The following is a 20946-nucleotide window of genomic DNA, read 5'->3' as shown; positions in this document are numbered from 1 at the left end:
TAAATAATTTTCCGCCCTCATTAAGATGGATGAAAATAGTTTTAAAAATGTTGAAATTCTTGTGTTGAAATGCAATGTTTAGCAATCTGGAATGAATACATGTTATCGTAGTATTTCAACTTTTGAATTTCACAAAAAAATATAAATATAAAAACCTCAAATATTTATGTTTTGTAAATTCCTATTCCTTCTATTTCACCAATATTATATGGTTAAACATTAGTAATATGATGTGGCACATCATTGAACTTATTTAAATATAGTGTGTCTATTTAAATCTCTTAATTTATATAAAATTATTGAAGCGAGGGCTCTGGACTAGTAGTCTTCTTGACGACATTTGGCTGCTCCTTCAACCAGCTTTATCAGTTCCGGTTCTCGGGACTTTGGCCCTGTAGCAGTATGGACTACATTTCCCATGCACCCCTGTGGTCCCTCCCCCCCGCATACCTCTGGTGTGTGCTCACGCTGCGCTGTGGGGATCCTACAGAGCACAAGTTGCCCCAACAGCAGCAGCGGCGAGGCGCACGGCACAAAAAGTTTCTCCGCAGGAATGGACAAGTTCGAGAAGAAGGCTTTTCCTCCACATCTCAGGTCTGCGATCCTCTAAACATCGCGGGAGTGGATCTAAGGACCGAGCGCGCTCAGAAAACACCAGATCTGGGATTTTTTTGGGGTGATTACTCACTTTGGATTAGTTGCGCTTTTTTTCTGAAGATTGTAACCAAAAAAAGGGGTGTTGTGTTGTGGGGCCAGTGTGTGAAGATGTCTTTCTCTACGCGGCCTCGTTTTGCGAGGTTTGCCGTGATTTTCCTGCTGTTTCTGAGACCGGAGCGTGGATGGGGGGCTAGCTCCACGACGTGTCCCCCTTCCTGCGCATGTTCTGGGGAGCTTGTGAACTGCAGTCGGCTGAAAAGAGGCCAAATACCAGGCACGCTCCCCGAATGGACAGTTCAACTGTGAGTAATCTTAAAGGTTTATGCGTATACTGCTCATACTTATTGTGAATGACCTTATCAGTGTTGATGAGTATTTTAAAGCTCAGAGAGGGACACTCAAGCTGTGGTTTTTGTTTGCTGTTTTCCCTCAGCGCAGAGGGGATGAGCCACATTCCTCTGGTAGTGAGAAAGGAATGGGTTGTAAACCACACAAATAATAGGTTATTGTAGAACAAAATCACTTCAATAACTTTGCTTTTATGTGATTGACATGGGGCCTTACTTTACTGTAGATGCAATCCAGTCACTAAACTTCCTGCAAAGTTTGTTTTCTACTAAATCTGTTTCAATTGCATAAAAACAGTCATTTAAATGTCTTAAAACATGTTTTATTTATTGTTCTGGCCCCTATGGAGGCCAGCAGGGAAGCCTGAGCAGATTTTTTACACATCAATGTGTTATTGTCATTCCCACCAAACTTCTTTTACAAAATTCTAATTATCTACTCAGTGCCTGTAGGCATACTGATATACTCAGGCCTTTTTTGTCATGTATCACAGAAGTAGTGGCAGATGCAGTTTGTACGTGGAAGTAGTAATTAGAGTAATGCAGTTAGTAAGCAGAACAATTACCAATCAGATCCCTCATGTTCCAAATAAAAGCACTAATGTTTCTGCTGCTTTGGTAGTGTGGTCACGTCTACACTTCACTTTGCAGTGATTGGTGAGTTTTAGATTTCTCAGAGCCTGAACCCTTCAAAGCCATAAAAGCATAAATCAGATGTAGTGTGCAGCTTTGTTTCCTTAAGTCACATCTCCATTACTCTCCTGTTTTTCTACTGGCTCCATCAGTTGAGGCGAGCTCAGGCCTGAAGCCTGTTGGAGCCGAAACGGCACACACAGCCTTTTAATGGCCCGTTCCTCAGTGTGTTCTACTTTACAGATAATTATTCTTACTGAATTTTTTATTGCCCCGTGTTAAGATGGAGTACTTGATTTTTATTGTCCTGTGTTAGGCTGCAGTAGTTGATTCGGTGCCTGGTCAATGCCGTTCCCCCCCCTGTTGAATTTAGTTTTTCTCTTTCTGAAATGTGCTGCTCTGGAAACTTGGTTTTTGCCAGAGAAAACAGACCCAGCCTGAGCCTCACAACCCGAGGCCCGCTCTTCCAAAGAAAATGAAAAAAAAAAAGTTCCACATGGGGGGAAAAAATTCTTTTCACTCTGGCATGCTAATTTACGAGTGGCTCTCCAGCACATCTTAAACCCCTTAAACCACCCGAACCTTTGTTTTCCAGCACCCCATTATTTCTGCTGAATTAGCAACACCAGAGCCAGCGATGGTACTGATTAAGGAGGAGCGTGTAGGATTAGTTTAAAGCAAACTCACAGAAAGAAAAAGGGGGAAGGAGAAAGTAGGAGGGAGAGGAGCATGACGAAGGAGGATTAGACCATGAATATCTTAAAGATTGTTAGGCAAAATAGGATAAGGATTAGTGGTGAGATTTAATGCATCTTTATGGTAATAATTACAACTACAAAACAGTCATATTCACTAGAAGACACCTTCACAACAGTGGTAAACAAACTCCTACAGGATAATCTGCATGTGTTGGTCTTTGTAACTTAGGAACCACTTTTGTTTGGCATTGTAACAATATTAGTCAGCAAAAAAAACAACCTCAAAGCATAAGAAAGAGGTAGGTGACATAAGAAATATTTGGGGTTTGTGTTAGAGCCAATGGTAATTTATTGGTACGTTAGCTTCTTACCACGCGCTCTCCAGTTTCAACCAGCTAGCAATTAGTCCAACAGTTATTGCTATAAAGTATGTGCATTACTAGCATATACAGGAGACATTAAAGGATCAGATTTATCTGGTCAGGTAATGATAATATTTACTGAAAAATAGAAATATATATGTAAAAAAACACATGCTAATATGCTATGTAGTTGGCTGTTTTAAGTAGCTACTTAGTTTATTAAACCTTTTCTCCACTTTTAAATGTTAATTTTATATTAAAAAGTGTTCACTTAACTCTTAATATTTTTTGCACATAAAAGAAGGTCACTTGTGCACTCACCAGAATATTTTTTTAATACATTTTACTGAGCTAATACTTGCTGCCTCGTTGCAACATTAAAACCTGCTATGATAAACCCAGTACATTTCTCTCAGACATCAGTGTAGTGGTTGTAAAATTCGTCGGTTCTTCCCTTAGACGCCAAGATGGCCACAGATGGTAAGAAGTGTCCATCATTTATCACTCAACTTATTAGCCATCGTGGGTGCGCCACCCTGGAAGTCATAGTGCACTGTGTCATGACACACATTCTCATACAATGTTAACTTATGTGCTCACAGTATAAAGTGTGATTTGACACAACTTGGTTACTAAGAAGCATTGATCGCATGTTATTAGAAATCTGCTGTCATGCCCCATAATGACAGCTCTCATAGCCTTAAGAGTACCTCATTCATTCACTTTTCAGTGTCTGATAAAATGCATTTTCACCAGACCAGCACATGCAGGCTGCAGCCTGTACGCAGCACTGCTTGTTATCTTGCTCCACTCAGAGCCTGCTTTGTGAGGGAAATGGAAGTGTCAGGGCTACTCAGGGTTTATCTAGGGAGTATGATAGGACACCTTTCCCATATGGCCCCCAGCGCTTTGGAGCTGCAATATCAACAAAAACAACACACAGCTGCATGCTTGGAGAGGAGGAGGAGGAAGGGAGCAGAGGTTAGCTTTAGCCAGCGAAACTTTCTTGTTGAGTGTTTCAAGAAACTTTTTACACCGAAGAATAAAAGCAGGCCCCAGAAAATTCAACAGGGGTGTTTCAGACATATGAAAGGCATCCCTCTTCCTCTTCTTTTTCCCGGCATTGTGAATACATTACCAGTTGTTAGGTTTACCCCTCCTCCAAGAGCTCCTTGATGGATTCCAGATGAGGGAGGTAAGGGGGAAGCAGAGGAGGAGGAGGGGAGGTGTAAAAAAAAAAAAAGTGTCTGGCACCACAGCGTTGATCGTGCGCAGCAGCGTCAATAACTCCACCACTTTATGGCTCACAAGGCTCCGCTTGCCAGACTTCTTGAGCTGGTTTTTAGGCTGCTTTTCAAATACACAGTCTCACCCCCAGTGAGCTGCAGCCAAGACTGTCTCAGACGAGGCCAAAAATCAGGATCGGATGGGTTTGGGTCAGCCCACGATCCAAAAAGGGGCTCAGACAAAACCAAGACATAGACCAGATAAAACTGGGCAAATGTATTTTATACACACATATATATATATATATATATAAAGCCTTTGTACTGACTTTTGTTGTTAGAATTCTGCCAACTTTAAAATGAGTTCTTTCTAGAGATTTGGAGGTTAACATATATTTTTTTAGTTTTTAATAAAAAAAAAAAAATAGGAGACGGTGGAGGTTAAAATACACAATTCTAATACTGTTAGCTTTGGTTTAAAGGTTTAAAGTCAGAATAGGAATATAATTAAGAGTTCTGGCCTGAGACTCAGTCCATAATAAAGTTCTGTGGACTTCACTCAACAGGTTTTGGCCTCCTTTCAACACAAAAAGAATCTTGCCCCTCAATAACTTATCAGCTTGTCTGTTTTGGCTCGGCTTCTCTGCGGAGGCCTGGATATGAAGTGAGTTGTTTTGGCATGGGGTTTCTTTTCTGTGTTACAAAGGAGGGATGAAAAGCCAAAACCAGGCCTTTAACTCATAAGCCTTTTTTGGAGGAGGGAGGGGAGTAGAGTTTGAATGTGAAGCAGTTTGTTTTGGAACTTTTTCACTGGCTTTTAGATGTTACAGTCACTGAATCAGTTTAGTCTGATATTTCTCAAAAAAAAGACCTTAAAGAATCCAAAGTCACACCCAGTCTTCAAAACTAGAACTAAAATTAGAATCAGGGCGCTTGAAGTGACAGTATCTGAACTACAATCAGTTTGTGTCTTTATGTCTGTAATAAATCCTTTTTATGCATATTTTTCCAACCATTCTGTTGCACTTCACGCTGTTAATCTTGCAACCTTTCAGTTTAATTACACAGACTTCTCTTTGTTCTACTTCCACTGTTCATGGTGTTAAGGAACAATAACACAAGAGAATTTATATGTAATCATGTGTGCTGTTAGACCCAAATGGCAGTCTGCAGTGACTGTTGTGTATACCTTCCCTCACGTTTGGCCTTTTTTTCCCTTTCACAGGGACCTGAGCCATAACAAATTGCAGGTGCTTGACACTACTTTGTTTTCCAGACTACAACACCTAAGTGAAATGTAAGTATGGCTGTGTGTTTTCAGCACTTTCTAGAGTAAACACAGGGTTTTCCAAAACATGAAACCAACTACATGTGACCAACTGTTCTTCTTCTCAACATACGCAGAAAGCTGAACCACAATGAACTGGAGGCCATTCCGGATTTGGGCCCTTCTGCTTCAAACATCACAACACTTATTCTGTAAGTGAGCTTTTTTTCTAATGCTTTGCACCTCAGCTTGGTCTGCAGGGTAATCCTCCGCCAGCAATGTCACTGCTAGTTAAAGTAGAGAGCTGGAAAGTGGTTCCTCCCCCCCCTGCCTTCCCTCTAGAGAGCAACCCATTTGACTGAGCTGGTTCCCAGACGGGGCAGTCAGTTGGAGACATGGCAGTCGGCCCCAGACGGGTCACGTGTTCGAAGACAAATGGCATCAACAGAAATGGAAATATTTTGCTGCTGTTCAGTGTATTTTTAACCTGGAGGCAGTGACGCGATGCTGGAAAGGGACTATCCTTCATGTGAAAATCCAAATTTGGTGATCTTTTTTTATTGATGGATTCTGTGTGGCTCTGTTTGGGACTTTGTGGTCAGTCTAGACTGGTTTTCTCAGCACTTAAAAAAAAAACTACTACTGGAAATTATGTTGTGTTTACTCCCTTTGATAATTTCAGTGATTGTATTGTTGGATTTCATCCAGCTCCATATTATTGTGCAATGCGTGCCTCTAGAACAACACCAGATATTAGCGTGTGAAACCTCAACAATTTTATTTGCTTTCTGTGGCATGCCTCTTAAAACCAACCAATGTGAAATTATTGTGGAAGAATGTGCCCTACTCCCAGCTAGAAGAGGCGGGCCTCAACACGACTCTGCGGCAGCCGCAGGGCACGCGGCCGCCAGTCAGTCAATCGACAATTTGTTTGCAGGTTTAGTGCAGGAGTGTCACCTCCAGCTATGAATTTCCTCTCAGCAGAGAAACATGACACACCTTACTGTTGACTGCAGCAGATTTAGATTGTGTATCCCACTATTTTGTTGTTGGGTATGTGAGTGGCTTCAGTGCTCCTGCATTGGTCGGAAAGAGGTCACAGGTGCAGCTTTCATTACTTATGTTGGAACCTAGCAGCCTTTAGTTTTAGCACTGTTTAACTATAGTTTCTTTATACCTTTTTGTCACACATACAGATGTTTTAGATTCAGAATTAATACATAAAAGTATGTTTTGTAAACAATGATGCAAAATAACGGTGAAAATTATGGTTTAGCAAGTCTTCTGAGCTAATGCTAATTAACTTTTCTAGCTAATAGCTAGATAGTAGTAGAAGTTGGCTGCAGTGATTTATAAATATATTTAAATAATTGATCATTCCTTAAGATAGACATAAAATACAGCTATTTTAATTATAGTAACAAAAAATTAATGGGCTATTAAAAAATCACATTTTAATACACAATAATTTTACAGCTGCTTTGGGTTAAAAATCAGTCAAAAGACACACTGAGGATCCAAACTGCTGTAAGCTAGTGAAGAAAGGAGCATAATTCATTTGAAACTGATGAAAGTGAAGGAAAGGAGCTCACACACACACACACACACACATACACAGAGGAAGAGTAAATTCACACTTCTCTCTCACACACACACACACACACATTATCTTTGTTGGCTGCCACTCACTTTCTTCAGATTTGCCGGTGCTATGTGATTTTTCCCTCCAGTGGAACATTTTTCCAGAATTTCTCTGCCTCCTTCAGTTTCTCCGAGCTGGGAGGGTTATAAAGAAAAAAAGACCTCGGGGTATCGAATACCACTTATTCAAACAGCCAGTCAGACATAGCGGCAGCTCTCGCCGACTTCTTTGACCTCGCAGCTCCGAGTAAAAACAAACGGCAATAACCCTGCAGCTGGTAGTAATTGAGTCGTGATCATCTTAATTAATTGAACAATTTCCCAGGAATTTATGGAGGGGGTAAACCCCACCGCCACTAAATCCCTCTGCCTGTGTTCAGGGAGGGTATAACAAATGACCATAGAGATTCCAGGTTTGATTAGGTGTATGAAGAGGTGAATGTCTTGGTTTCTCCAGGGAACTTTGTTAAGGATGAGAATTACAAACCAAAACTAATAGTTTTTCATGACATGGACATGACATATGATGAAGATATGTGCAATAGGGATTCGGATATTGTTTAATCGGTTCAAAAAATCCCATGGTAAATCATTGAAGAGGCCTATATTTTTTATAATGTGGGAGGTTAATTCATCCTAATTTTTTTGATAGTTTTAGCACGAAATTTCAACTTATAGCTCTTGGAAAAACTGTCCTGCCCCCATTTTCTGATTGACAGCTGATCTCTTTGCAGTACAGAAACACCAAAATTAAAATGGCAACGCAGACACATACTGATTCATCAGGAAGAACTCTACCATTGTGTGTCAGGGTCCCTTGGTTCATGTGCTAACACGATCCGTGCTTCCCTCCGGCTGATGTGTTAAGATGATCAGCCATTTGAGTGAGATATGTGTTGAGTTTAACATGGCGTCTCATTAGCAAATGCAGCACTGGTTTTCATTACAGGCGCCACTGCAGAGAGAGCAAGTCATCCGATGGCTTCTGAAAACTCTGTTCCTTGTCCAATAGGAAATACCCCCCCCCCCCCCCCCCCCCCCCACACACACACACACACACACACACACACACACACAAAAGAGTGAGACACATTTAGAAAAAGTAACTTTCCATTTAAAGACCTTTGCCTATTAAAAGTATTGTTTGCTGTTCGGTGACAGAGCTGTGCTGAAAGTTATCAACAACAAAATGTCTCTGTAATTTTACACTTGTCCGTGTGTATATTATGTTGTTGTGTGAACAGGGCTTGCTGAGGAAGTTCGGAAATGTGTGTTTCTGTCAGCTGATCTAAGAGGCAGGGATAATAAACATTATGTGAAGGTGCAATTACACCAGTTTAATGATGAGTCCACATTTTCATCAATACAGAAGGAGGCCTCGGGCTGTTATTGACAGATGGTTGGCCTTCCATTGACTTCCACAAACAGCAGCAAAGCCCTGCAACCAAACTTGTAATGGCTCTATAATCACATTAAATTGGATGAACAAATTTGAAGTGTGCGCAATTAAAGCTTACAATGCTCAGTTTGTTTGTATGCAGGGAAGACTCGCTGAGTGGCAGTGTGCAGATGTTGAGATGAGAATCTGTAAGGAGTGGGGTTTTTTTATTTAAAGTTAAAGACTTACAAGTGAACTGCAGAAGGTATTTCCTATTACCACACAAGTATAGTGAATCAAAGATGGCTGAAATAATTGTGGAATAATTATTTTGTGTGGCAAGAAGTGTGCACCCATGGCCCCACTTTCCTTCCCCCAAGAGGAAAAACAGGAAAGACTGGTTCTTTCTCACTAGGCAGGCGGCCCTCCTTCTCTCAGCGACCAGTCAGGGGAACATGAAAACTGAGATACAGGTGGTGTGCGGCACTTTTGTTTGGGACCTGAGGGCTGTGGTGCATGGAAAGCCCTTTGCAAATCTCCAAACAAAAGGCCTGCCTGTGCCATTTTTATTGTAGACAATGAGCCAATGTGTTTTACTGTGGCCCAGGGTGTATTTTCCAAATGATATGAAGGCATGGAAGCCAGTCTTTGTAAAAAAGGAATCATTTAATTCAGCAGCTGCATTGTATCAGCTTTATGGGCAGGCTTGGCCACAGTAGTCCTTTCCTAGCAGCCTTCCTGCCAACTGTCTGTCTCTAAGTTTCATTCGAGCTCTGAGCACAGACCAAAACTCTTCCATCCGTCCTGACCGTTTGTTGACTGTTACATCTCTTAAATCAAAAGATTATATTAAAAAAGGTGGTGCACATCTCAAATGGAGAAGCGTGTTTCCATGGATATCTGTCCACAAACGGTGAAGATGTGCGGAAAATGCGTCAGTGTTACCACACGGGCCTTTGAATAGGTGAGACATCTCGATTTCACAGCAACGTGGTGCCACACTGTCTCTCTGCCGGAGGAGGATGAAATGAATATAAAATCGAGATCAGACCCAACAGCGGAGCGCTTTCCTTATTGCTGAGAACAAAGGAGTTAGTGGATGGTATGGTGTGAGATCACGTACCTGTGATGCCTGATTTGCATACGAGTGTTGAAGCCAGCATTGCAACAGAGAAATTATATTTGATGTGCTTTGGAAAAAGCTATATATTTCTAACACCTGCCCCTCCTCTAACAGCCTATACTGCAGGTCAGTTGACTGACAGATTCCAACAATTAAATATTAATGCCACCACATCCCAAATTAAACCTACATTATAAAACTGTCCTCACCGTGTTTTTTTATGGCTGCTGGAAAAAGGAATCAGAAAAACTAACATCTCCCTGGTCAGCAAGGTGTAGCTGGAGGGGGACTATAACCATTGCAATGAATACTGAAAACGAGGCCTGTAGTCTGGTGTATTGGAGGGAATCCCCCCACCCCCCACCTCCTCTCCACTCTCGCTCTGCTGCCGAGTCTCATGCACAAAGGGGGCACTGTACCGGCTCTGTTTATAACTAAGCAGTCCCTGCACTGCAATTTAGGAGGCGTGCAGCTCAGGAAATTGCTGGCCTCTGCCGAGGCATGCTTTCACTGAGGGAATGGTATTCATCAGCCAAGTAATTGGCAGGTTACTTTTTTAAATACCTTGTTGGTAATTACCTTATAAACAAAATAACACATCACTAAACTGAAAGCTTGTTTGGTGTGAAGAGCAGCAACATTTATCATATTGAACAATTTGTTGGCTGTTGTGAAATATGCAGCACACAGACAGAATTCTCACTGGGTGGTAAGTTTGCGCTTTACAAGCGCGTGAAAGTTTGTCATTTTTTTAATACCACAGCCTAATTTCAGGACTTGGCTGTTTGTATATGGGAGAACATGAAACTGTTATGTACCACTGTTCAAATACACATTATTTGTGTCATTTATTGGAGCAATGGTGTCTATATTTTCAGAGCAAGCAACAGGATCACCAGGATCTCTGAGGAGCAGCTCAGGCCTCTCCTCGCCCTGGAAACGCTTGACCTCAGCAACAACAACATTGTGGAGATAAAGGCCAGCTCCTTCCCTGCACTGCCTCTTAAGAACCTGTGAGTGTTACTGTTTTCATTGAAATCTCTAGAGGAATTGTTTCAGTCTGAGTGTAGAAATAGATGCTGATAGAGTTTTTAGAATGAAAAAGTGTCTTCACACCCTGTAACATTACATTTTAAGCAAACGTTCAATCTTTCTTTGCAGGTACCTTAACAACAATCGTGTCTCATTTCTGGAGATAGGATGCTTCACCAACCTGTCCAGTACGCTGCAGATTCTTCGGCTCAACCGCAACCGCCTCTCCAGTATCCCACCCAAGATCTTCCAGCTGCCCAACCTCCAGCACCTGTAAGTTATATTATAATTATTTATAGTTCTTTTGCTTTATTTAATACACATCAGAAGCATTGTCATGCTTCAAATTTAACCTAATTCAATTGTCCCAGTGTACACCCCTTACAGGTATTTGTTTTCAGATTTTATACCTAGTAATCAATTCAGTTCTGCGGGATTAGTAAATAATTAATGTCCTTTTTGCATTTGTCAAATACTCAACTAGTTACTGACAGTTTGTTATATGCTTTGCTATCTAATTATACTCGGATACTAATATTGTTACACCATTTACGTGCTACAAAAGGCACTTGACTTCTTTCTCATTGGTGGCAGTGTAGCATTTAGTTTGCTTACCCTGACAAACTAAGGGTATAGCTCTTTTCATGACATATTCATCACACAAATAGGGCATACATTTATTTTTATATATATATATATATATATATATATATATATATATATATATATATATATATATATATATATATATATCACAAACCCATTATGTATTATGTTTTTATATGTGGACATTTTTTCTAAAAGTGAGTAAAGCTGTGTTTTGTTACTCCGCGAGTTAACAAAATGCAGAAAGCAGCAACGAGCCTGGCAACTGTTCTCGTTTCAAGCTAAACAACATCTGTTTACTGTGTGTGTTTTAGAGAGTTGAGCAAAAACCGGATTCGCAGGGTGGAGGGCCTGACATTCCACGGCCTGCACGCTCTCCGCTCTCTAAAGATGCAGAGAAACGGCCTCAGCCGTCTGATGGATGGGGCTTTCTGGGGCCTCAGCAACATGGAAGCCTTGTAAGTAAGCTGTACATCAAGTTCTGTTGTTCCACCGTGATGAAAGGTACTACTAAGCCTTATTGTGCATGTGTGTGCACTCACAGGCAGCTGGACTACAACAACCTGACAGAGGTGAGTAAGGGCTGGCTGTATGGCCTGCTGACTCTGCAGCAACTCCACCTCGGCCACAACGCCATCAACAGGATCCAACCTGACGCCTGGGAGTTCTGCCAGAAACTCAGCGAGCTGTGAGTCCACCATTTTTTCCCTTCTTTTTCTGCCCCTCCCTCTGCACCCTCTGCCTCATTCTTGTTATTCCCTCCTCACTTTCCATTCACACTCTGAACTCCCAACACTTCTCTGTGTTGCCCTCTCCTCCTCTCTGGCACTCCCGTCTGCCCTTCCTCACACTCCAGTTCCTCCCGTCGCCAGTCCCCGACACACACACTCACCAGACAAAGCAGCGTCTCTTATGCTCTACCCCACAGTGCCAACATTAAAGTACTGCCAAAATATTACACACCCCTTTGCCTCTTTTCTGCTCTGCTGTCACTTGAGCCAAAACATTGGCCTCCGGAAGTCCCACTTGTTTTTTTTCTATTGGAAATTCCATTATTAGTTCCACTTTTCTTCCCTTTGAAATACCCACAAACTTCAGAGTTCTCAACCCATCAACACACGTTCTGGGAAGCAGATTGAATTTCCTTTGTTGTGGTTGTTGTTTACGGCAGTGGCCAGCTTAGTGTTTGCCGTGTGTGGAGAGTTTTTCACAGAGAGATGTTGTTTTTTCCCCCTTCTTCTTTCGCTCTTATCACATGAACCTGAGAGTAAACAAGCTGCCTGTGGGCTGTGAACGTGTCCAGCTATCTGATGTGTTCTCATCTCAGTTTACTTTTTTTTTTTTTTTTTTTTTACAAAAATCAGTCACAGGCCTCACAGTTTTCCGCTTTCTGGCAAAATTTGATCTCTCCAGACTGATGGATGAGTTTAAGCATATTTATAATTGTGTAACATCTACTTAAATACAACGTGTGAAAAATAATTTTTTGTGTTGCTCCTCTGACCTTGTTGTTGTTTCTGTGTGTGTCCTACAGCAACCTGTCCTCCAATCATCTGTCCAGGCTGGAGGAGTCTAGCTTCGTTGGTCTGAGCCTCCTGGATGATCTCCACATTGGAAACAACCGTGTCAGCTTTATTGCAGACGGAGCTTTCCGTGGTCTCTCCAACCTGCAGATGCTGTAAGTTACATTCAGTGTGTTAGTACATAGCTTTAGGGGGTCATAATTAATCAGTCTTGATTTGTTCTGACATCTGAACCGTTCAGAAGAAACATCACATTGGACTGCCTGTACTAAGCTTTAGGCATCCCATATACCAGCAACATCAAACTCCATTGCCCCTCCCACCTCTACCACCCATCCTTTGCCTGGGTGGAAATATTCTGTTTGATTTGTTTTGGGGATGTGAAATAGATTACTGTGTTGAGGTCTCTACACACACACATGAAAAAAAGGAGGCACAACCCTGACCTCAACAACTCCCCCCACCCCCCACCATCATGCGTGCACACACACACACACACACACACACACACACACACACACACATCCTCCCTTCCCCCCTCGTTCCCACAGAAAGGCTCCGTACCAACCCCCTCCACCAGCACAGTTGAGACTTAACTATAACCAAATGTGAGTTGTGCTGCTGAGGTCATCATAGGGCAGGTGTGCACCTAGATGGACATGGATAGCTTTAGGGCTTCAAACCCCCTACACCATCCCCTACACCCCCGCACACACATACACCCATCCTCTATTTCAATCAGCCATAGCCAGGCATGCTGAGGAAGAAAAGCATTAGAGCAGCTGAGGGATCAAAGAAGGGAAATTCTTGGCTTTTTAGTAATGTTATACTAAAATTGTTTGGTGTGTTTTTCTTTCTGTGGATAGCAGGATAAATGTCTCCATGTTTTTTTCCAGGAGTATGGTAGCAGAAAATGTTTCAAGGAAACATCAACAGTTGGTCAGGTTCCCACCAAATCAAAGAGAAAAACTTTGTGTCCCTCTGAACAGCATTGTGTTCAGAGAACAGTGACACAGTTATAATGGTGCAGCCTAACCTAATGTAACTGTAGGGGAACACAAGTTTGTTGCAACATTTTTGACAAATCATATTTAATATAACATACAGTATTTACAATTTATTGGAGGGCGGATTCCTTTGTGGATTATCACTTACATACTTGAATCACATGCAAAGTATATTTATGCCCTTAAATTAAGTCTGAAATGTAGCACACATGTTACATTGCCATGCCTTCTTGTAATTTTTTTTCCCTATACAGCACAGAAAAACCATTGCAGACTTTTAAGAGTGCCACAAATGCCAGGAAGTAACTTCCTGTAAAGCCATGGAGCCGCTTTGAATATAATTTTAACGTCTCAAACATTTTCCCTCTCACACGACATGTAAAGCCACATAAAGTTTTATTAACTTCGCAAGCACAGTTGTTTTCTGGGTGTGGAGTTTTTACAATGCGGTCTGTCTTTGTTTCCTCTGAAAGGGATCTCCAAAATAATGAAATCTCTTGGACCATTGAAGACATGAATGGGCCTTTCTCCGCCCTGGACAACCTGAAGAAATTGTGAGTTTCTGCTGTGCTTTTTGACCAAATGAAGACAGGGGGAAAAAATAAGGTCTGAAATTGATCAGATTTTTGTCGCTTTCCCAGATTTCTGCAGGGGAACCAGATCCGCTCAGTGACCAAGAAGTCTTTCTCTGGCCTGGACGCATTGCAGCACCTGTGAGTTGGCCTCGAGTTTCACTGATTGTTTCCAAAAGTCAGAGCTGTAAACTAAGCAGGGTGAATCACACGAAGACACAGAGGCTGTTTGTTAGAGCAGTACACCCAAATGTCTTTTCCTATTCCTTTACTTTGATGTAGAATCCAGAAAGAAACATTTCCATTAGTACCTTTACATGTGTGCCAGACTGTATCGATCAGCGATGCAAGAGGAGAGACGCCTGTATGTGAAATTGTGTACAAATGTGCAACAGCTGCATTTGATTCTAATTAGAGTCTTTTTCCTAGCTGTTGCCAGAGCTCAAAGCAGCCCTGAGCTGGGCCTCTCCTGATTAACACAGCAAACTGCTGCCCAGAGTTTTATTGTTCTGGAGCCCAGACCTTTTTCTTCTCTCGATTGAAGTTCTTGCAGCCTTCGCTCTGCCTGGCTGATGTCTGCAGAAAAAGCTGCCATCTTTCTTGTGAGGATCTTACAGTCCTAATTTCTCTTCTCTTCTTTCTCTGCAGAGATTTAAGTAATAACGCCATCATGTCGATTCAAGCGAATGCCTTCTCTCAGATGAAGAACCTGCAGGAGCTGTAAGTGTGCTCATGTTTAAGGACAGCTTCAGTTAGTGTTTCAGTGTTGATGCAGGACAGAACACCAGGTGAAAGTCATTATGGTCTGCTGGGAAACTTAGTTCCAAACAGTGCTTGCTTCGGTGTTGGATTTTCTTCGTCAGTGCCACTTTATGACAAATTATAAACACATTTCACAAAAGGGTTTCAGTTATCTATATTCTTACTACAGTTTCATTATAACAAACCAACATTTAAAATGAAGTGAGTGAATGAAATGTTTCTGGGATTGTCTCACCCCTTCCAGATGCCTGAACACCTCTAGCCTCCTGTGCGACTGCCAGCTGAAGTGGCTTCCCGTCTGGGTGGCAGAACAAACCTTCCTGCCCTGTGTCAATGCCAGCTGCGCCCACCCGCAAATGCTGAAGGGCAGGAGCGTGTTCGCTGTCAGCCAGGAAGAGTTTGTGTGCGGTAAGTGATGCATTCACTTGGTATAACACCTTAACACACACACACACATACTGTAATGTCTCAGAAACAGCCATTTATCCAGGGCAGGTTTTCCATTTCCAAACTGACCCAGATTGTTGAGTATTTTCCTCTGTGACTCCTGGACAAGCTAATGAGTCTCAAGAGGGAACATGATGGAAATTTACTAAGTCACTATGTTTTTTGTTTTTTTTCATCTACACCAAATTTCAGAAACGTAGAGATTTACACCTGAGCACAGAATGGATTGTTTAATATAACATTTTACTGATTCCTTTTGTTTTTCACTCAGATGACTTCCCAAAGCCTCAGATCACCGTGCAGCCAGAAACCCAGTCGGCCCTCAAGGGCTCCAATGTGACGTTCGTCTGCTCTGCAGCCAGTTCCAGTGATTCGCCCATGACTTTTGCCTGGAAAAAAGACAATGAGGTCCTCAATGATGCAGAGATTCACAACCAGGCCCATCTTCGGGTTCAAGGGGGTGCAGGAGGTGAGACGGAGGTGACAGAGTACACAACCACTCTGCAGCTTCGTAATGTGGAGTTCTCAAGCGAGGGAAAATACCAGTGTGTCATCTCCAACCACTTTGGATCATCTTATTCCACCAAGGCCAGACTCACTGTTAACAGTAAGATTTGAACGAGATACAATTTCATGTGTTGCTCATTTTTAGGTCATGATATGACTTTATAATGTTCGTTAAAATCTCAATCGTTAAAATTTCTCAATTTTTTCAGTGCTGCCTTCATTCACAAAAATGCCCATGGACTTGAGCATCCGTGCCGGAGCAACAGCTAGGCTGGAATGTGCTGCCGTCGGTCATCCTTCCCCTCAGATTGCTTGGCAGAAAGATGGAGGCACTGATTTTCCTGCTGCCCGTGAACGCCGCATGCATGTCATGCCAGAGGATGATGTCTTTTTCATTGTGGATGTCAAAACCGAAGACATCGGCGTCTACAGCTGCACAGCTCAAAACACAGCTGGGGCCATATCTGCTAATGCTACGCTAACTGTGCTCGGTGAGAAGCGACACTGTGGAGCAAATATTTTATGGATATAGTCATTGATGAATCACTCAGTAACCGATTGTATTACTTTTCTTTCAGAAACGCCATCCTTTTTGCGGCCTCTCATGGATCGCACCGTGGCCAAAGGTGAGACCGCTGTCCTCCAGTGCATTGCTGGTGGCAGCCCTCCCCCAAGGCTGAACTGGACAAAAGATGACAGCCCACTGGTAGTGACGGAGCGCCACTTCTTTGCAGCCGCCAATCAGCTCCTAATCATTGTTGATGCAGCCGAAGCAGATGCAGGGAAGTACACTTGTGAGATGTCAAACGCACTGGGGACAGAGAGGGGCAATGTTCGACTGGCGGTCATACCAAACCCCAACTGTGACTCTGGAGTACAGGGTGTAGGAAGTGGAAGTGTGAGTGGACCTGTTTCTGATGATGATGGATGGACAACAGTGGGCATTGTCATCATAGCTGTGGTGTGCTGTGTGGTTGGCACTTCTTTGGTTTGGGTTGTAATCATCTACCACACCCGTCGACGAAATGAGGACTGCAGCGTCACCAACACAGGTTGGTTCATCACTCAAAACACCCTAATCCTTCTTTCTTCTACTTATTGAATGTGTTTTTTATAACCTAATGTCTTTGTTTTTCAGATGAGACCAACCTTCCTGCAGACATTCCCAGCTACCTATCCTCTCAGGGGACACTGGCTGACCGACAGGATGGCTACATACCATCCGAGAGTGGTAGCAGTCATCAGTACATGGCATCGTCAATCAGTGGCTTCTATCTGCAGCCTAAAGATATGAATGGTAAAACACCTGTCCTTTCTTCTGTGTCTTTAAAGTGAACTTTTCCTAAGTGGCCCCCTTTTTTCTTACTCAATACCATTTCATTTCTCACCCTAACAGGTCTTTGCCAGCTGGATACAGCAAGTGAAGCTGACATGGAAGCAGCCATTGACCCTTTGCTCTGCCATTATCAGGGTCCAATAGGCTCACTGCTTCACAGAGATAACATATACTCTCTTGACCCATCAGAGGCTTACACAGGTGTGAATACATCTCCTTCGCTTTTGATTCTGCAGTGCAATTGTTTATTCATGCATTAATCATTTCTCTTTTTAACCTTCAGGTTGTTCCATTGACCAAAAGCCTGATGCCTACAGCGGTAGTTTGACCAGCTCCAAAAGAAGGGACTACTTCCTGTCGGAGCATTTTGACCTCTGCTCCTCCGCTATCATGGTGCAGCTTCCCAACACCAGTCAGCATCACAACCTTTCCCACCAACAGAGTAATCGCCGCCCATCCATCGAAGAGGGAGAGGTGATTGACTATGGCAGACCTCATGATTTTCCTTCCCCTTGCAACACCTTCATGGGTAGGTCTGGAGTTTGTGATTTTTCTGAACATTGTGGATATTGTGTGGTTAGTATGACTTCTTCTTGTACCTTTCTCACTCAGGAACATTTGGAAAAGCTCCCTGGAGGCCTCAGCAAGATCTTTATCCAAGGTTCAGCCCGCCGTCAGTGACTCACAATGGAATGACTTTGCATGAGAATCCTTACACTGCTCCAGATACTGATTCAGACCACGAGGACAACAGCGTCAACAAGGACTCGTCGTCAGAGCAGAGCGTGTATGAACAGCCATTTGACAACAGTCGGACTGATCCCATCTCACAGCACAGAACGAGCACTTAGCTGAGTGACTGAGTTCTTGTCTGCTCTTGTTTTTCATGAAGAGGATGACCAAAAAAGTAAAGAACATTTCTACCTCACTGAATGGACACTTTTGCAATAAAGAACTCCTCATATGTGCAACTTGTGAATGTAATGGACTCTTGGATGTTCCTGTAGAAATGAAAGGAGCATATATCAGCTGGATACTGATTCAGTTAAATAATATAGATGATTATATACATTTTTATATAAAGTTTATTATATTTTGTAAATTGTATATAAACAGATTTCATTATTTTTGCTTACATTTTGTATATGAGTATTTTGCAGCCCTGCCTATTCAGTTATTCCAGCTTTGAATGAAGCAATGTTTTGCACATACTCTATGTAAACAATAAAGAACACCTTACAGTGTGCTGCTACATTCACTAAGTGCTATGATGCCTCTATGACATGTTAGTCCTGTGGCCGTGTTGCCATTAATTTTCACTTTTACTTCTGCCCAGAATATTTATGAATTCAAAATGATTAGCGTGGTGTTCATTTGTGAAGACTATGTTGCCAAACAAAACAGGTATCAAATACAAAAATCCATCGGCTTATCTGTTTTGTGCAGCAATGCTTCCTTTCACTTGCTATGTATTAATTTTCAAAATGGTGTACTGACAACCACCAAGCTAGACACACTGAAAATGGCTTTTTGATGAAGATTTGAACCGTGTAAGACGGGCCTGCCAGATTCTTTCAGAGAACAGTTGTAAAGGAAAGTACCGTGAGTAGAACATGAACATGACTGTTGAAGAGCAATAAAAACAAGCTCAAGGGTTTTTCCCCTATACTAAAGTTATAATAGTGCTGATATAATGCTGTTGGGTTTGATTTAGTATGTGAGACTCATCCATAATTTTGTTTCCATTCCTCCACTGCAGCTCAACAAGAAAGAGCTAATCTCATTCAAAAGATATCAACCAACCAAGATATCAACAATTACTACTGACACAGTCCTTAATAAGAAATCTATTAATAATGCTACCTATAGTTAAATTCACCCTGAAATAATTACATGTAATTTACTGCAAAACCCACAAATTGCTGTCAGAACATTATGGCACAATATACCTGAGCCCAAACTAGAATCTGTTTGCTGGATGACTCACCCCCCTCCCCGATCCAGCAGCCCTCCTTGCCTGGTGGTTTGTTGTTTCAGGCCTCTCCTCTTCAACATCAGGGAAAAAGGTGTGCTTGTGCATGGAGCTAGCTGTTGAAACTTGCACTTGGAACTTGTCTTGCGGCTCATCGGCTGCCACAGTGGAGCTGTGTTTATGAAATGGCAGATTCACTATGATGGTGCCAGCAGATCCTCAATTCAGGGTCAGTTGCTTCAGTGTTGTTTTCAGGCGGCAGTGTAAAAAGCAGGAAAACCCATTAAAACTGTCTTCTTTTGTTGGAATTATGTACACAGTAAAGATGTTTGGTTTCACACTTTCTCCCCATTTGTGTATGGAAAAGCTGATCATGAGCTTTGCTTTCATACAACATGTTTCTCCTCTCCCATCCCTCTGGCTGACTAATGTTTAAGTACACCTGGCTGTTGCCTATGCTGGGCTGGTTGTATGCTTTTACCCCACCGTAAAAGAATGAGGGTTTGTTGGAAGTCTTGCCAGTTCTTCGAGGAGGCTGCGATTAAGACAAGATGGTGGAGAACACACACATCCAAACACCTGGGAAACAGCTGCCGTGCCGCTGCTAAGGCAACATTCAAGGACCAGTCCACTTTAGTCTAATAATCTTATCTCAACGCAGAGACAAGTCAGGTCAGAGCACAAACCACTTCTAACAAACATGACCCTCCAGCATGGATAAGTGGACTTTGGGAGTGATAAATGATAAACTGAGGGGATTCTGATTACCCTTCTTGTTTAACACAATGTGGTGATATTTACAGGACTGACACATTGTATTGTTTGGGAGTACATTTTCAAGCCTTTGTGTGAGCTTAATGATGTATGATGAACTGCTGATAAATGTGAGATGCATAAACAAATGTGAAAAAAGGCTACTTTAGGAGTTGTGATTGGGAGAGTACAGGATAAAGCCAGCAATGCTATAAAACACATTCTGGTCATATAATAGGTGCGCTTTTTGGTCCTGCAGATGATTGGCTAAACATGAAGAACCTGACATCACAATAAAACAATGCAATGGCTGCATAGAGGGGGCTGTTGGTTTAAGTACCAATGAGACATGAAATAGAATCCAGAAAGTCTAGACTGAACAACAGATCCTTGGGTTGGAAAGTTTATCACATTTCCAAACACTGCACAAATATTCTGTGAGAGGATTTTAGAAGTGTTCGTGTAAATGATTACTTAGTGTATAAACAGGATAAACTGGAGAAATACTACACCAAAATTAGCACATTTGTAGATTTTGTGAATATGGGAGTTTCTTCAAACTCAACAGTGACCGAATGGTGTTTGGAGGCAGAGGAGATTTGTGGCTAAGATGGCAAAAAGTTGTGAAGTCACTTACAAAGGTGACTAACGCAGCACAGCATTGCAGCAGGAAATATAGATATGTCCATTTAAAGATTTTCTGGATACGGTGCATCATATTGCAAAGTGAATTAGTGTCATCCGACAAAGATCTTGGGATCTTATTTAGACATCGAGACATGGAGTCTGGTTATATTGGTGAATGTAGCTCCAGTAATGACTCTGCATTTTGAGACTGCATCTTCAGCACATTTTTAACTGTTTATGCATTATGCATTTAATTGTGACCCAGTGGGATGTTAGGGTTAGGCCTAAGAAGAAAGGTGGGTGGTCCTTTATTAACATAAACAGTGTGAAATTTCCTCATTATGATGCTGAAGGAAAGATTGGTGACTCCAGCTATTGCCACCTTGGCAGCATCAGGTTCCACCTTGCTCCTGGCTAATTCACAAACAGGCAGAAAAGTGAAGTGTCAAGCTATGGCAGGCATCCAGCCT

At 42.2% G+C, this 20946-nt stretch overlaps 1 protein-coding gene across 2 annotated transcripts; it reads left to right on the top strand.

The window, feature by feature from the left end:
- Window positions 1–500: 500 nt before the first annotated feature.
- lrig3 (leucine-rich repeats and immunoglobulin-like domains 3) lies at window positions 501–19537 on the top strand. 2 transcript variants are annotated; one of them, XM_028400205.1, is made up of 19 exons: window positions 501–959; window positions 5149–5220; window positions 5328–5402; window positions 10211–10345; window positions 10494–10637; window positions 11285–11428; window positions 11515–11658; window positions 12505–12648; window positions 13974–14054; window positions 14142–14213; window positions 14721–14792; window positions 15079–15242; window positions 15553–15888; window positions 15998–16279; window positions 16367–16840; window positions 16927–17085; window positions 17185–17325; window positions 17408–17653; window positions 17737–19537. In XM_028400205.1, the coding sequence occupies exons 1-19, from the start codon at window positions 766–768 to the stop codon at window positions 17973–17975; spliced, it is 3318 nt and encodes a 1105-aa protein (XP_028256006.1). In that variant the 5' UTR covers window positions 501–765; the 3' UTR covers window positions 17976–19537. The 2 variants fall into 2 exon arrangements, with proteins under 2 accessions (XP_028256006.1, XP_028256007.1); XM_028400206.1 differs by having other exon boundaries at window positions 14721–14795; window positions 15082–15242.
- Window positions 19538–20946: the final 1409 nt, after the last annotated feature.

The sequence above is a fragment of the Parambassis ranga genome, chromosome 2 (genome assembly GCF_900634625.1).
Source record: "Parambassis ranga chromosome 2, fParRan2.1, whole genome shotgun sequence".
NCBI lineage: Eukaryota > Metazoa > Chordata > Actinopteri > Ambassidae > Parambassis > Parambassis ranga.
Note: the sequence above shows the minus strand (reverse complement) of the source record. Positions and strands in the feature narration are given on the sequence as shown.

What these genes read in the sequence shown, in the direction of transcription:
- lrig3 (XM_028400205.1), top strand. Translation starts at nt 766, where the DNA reads ATGTCTTTCTCTACGCGGCCTCGTTTTGCGAGGTTTGCCGTGATTTTC. An exon ending in CTGCCCAACCTCCAGCACCT is followed by an intron (nt 10,638 to 11,284) that starts GTAAGTTATATT and finishes TGTGTGTTTTAG; the next exon opens with AGAGTTGAGCAAAAACCGGA. An exon ending in CTGGACGCATTGCAGCACCT is followed by an intron (nt 14,214 to 14,720) that starts GTGAGTTGGCCT and finishes CTTTCTCTGCAG; the next exon opens with AGATTTAAGTAATAACGCCA.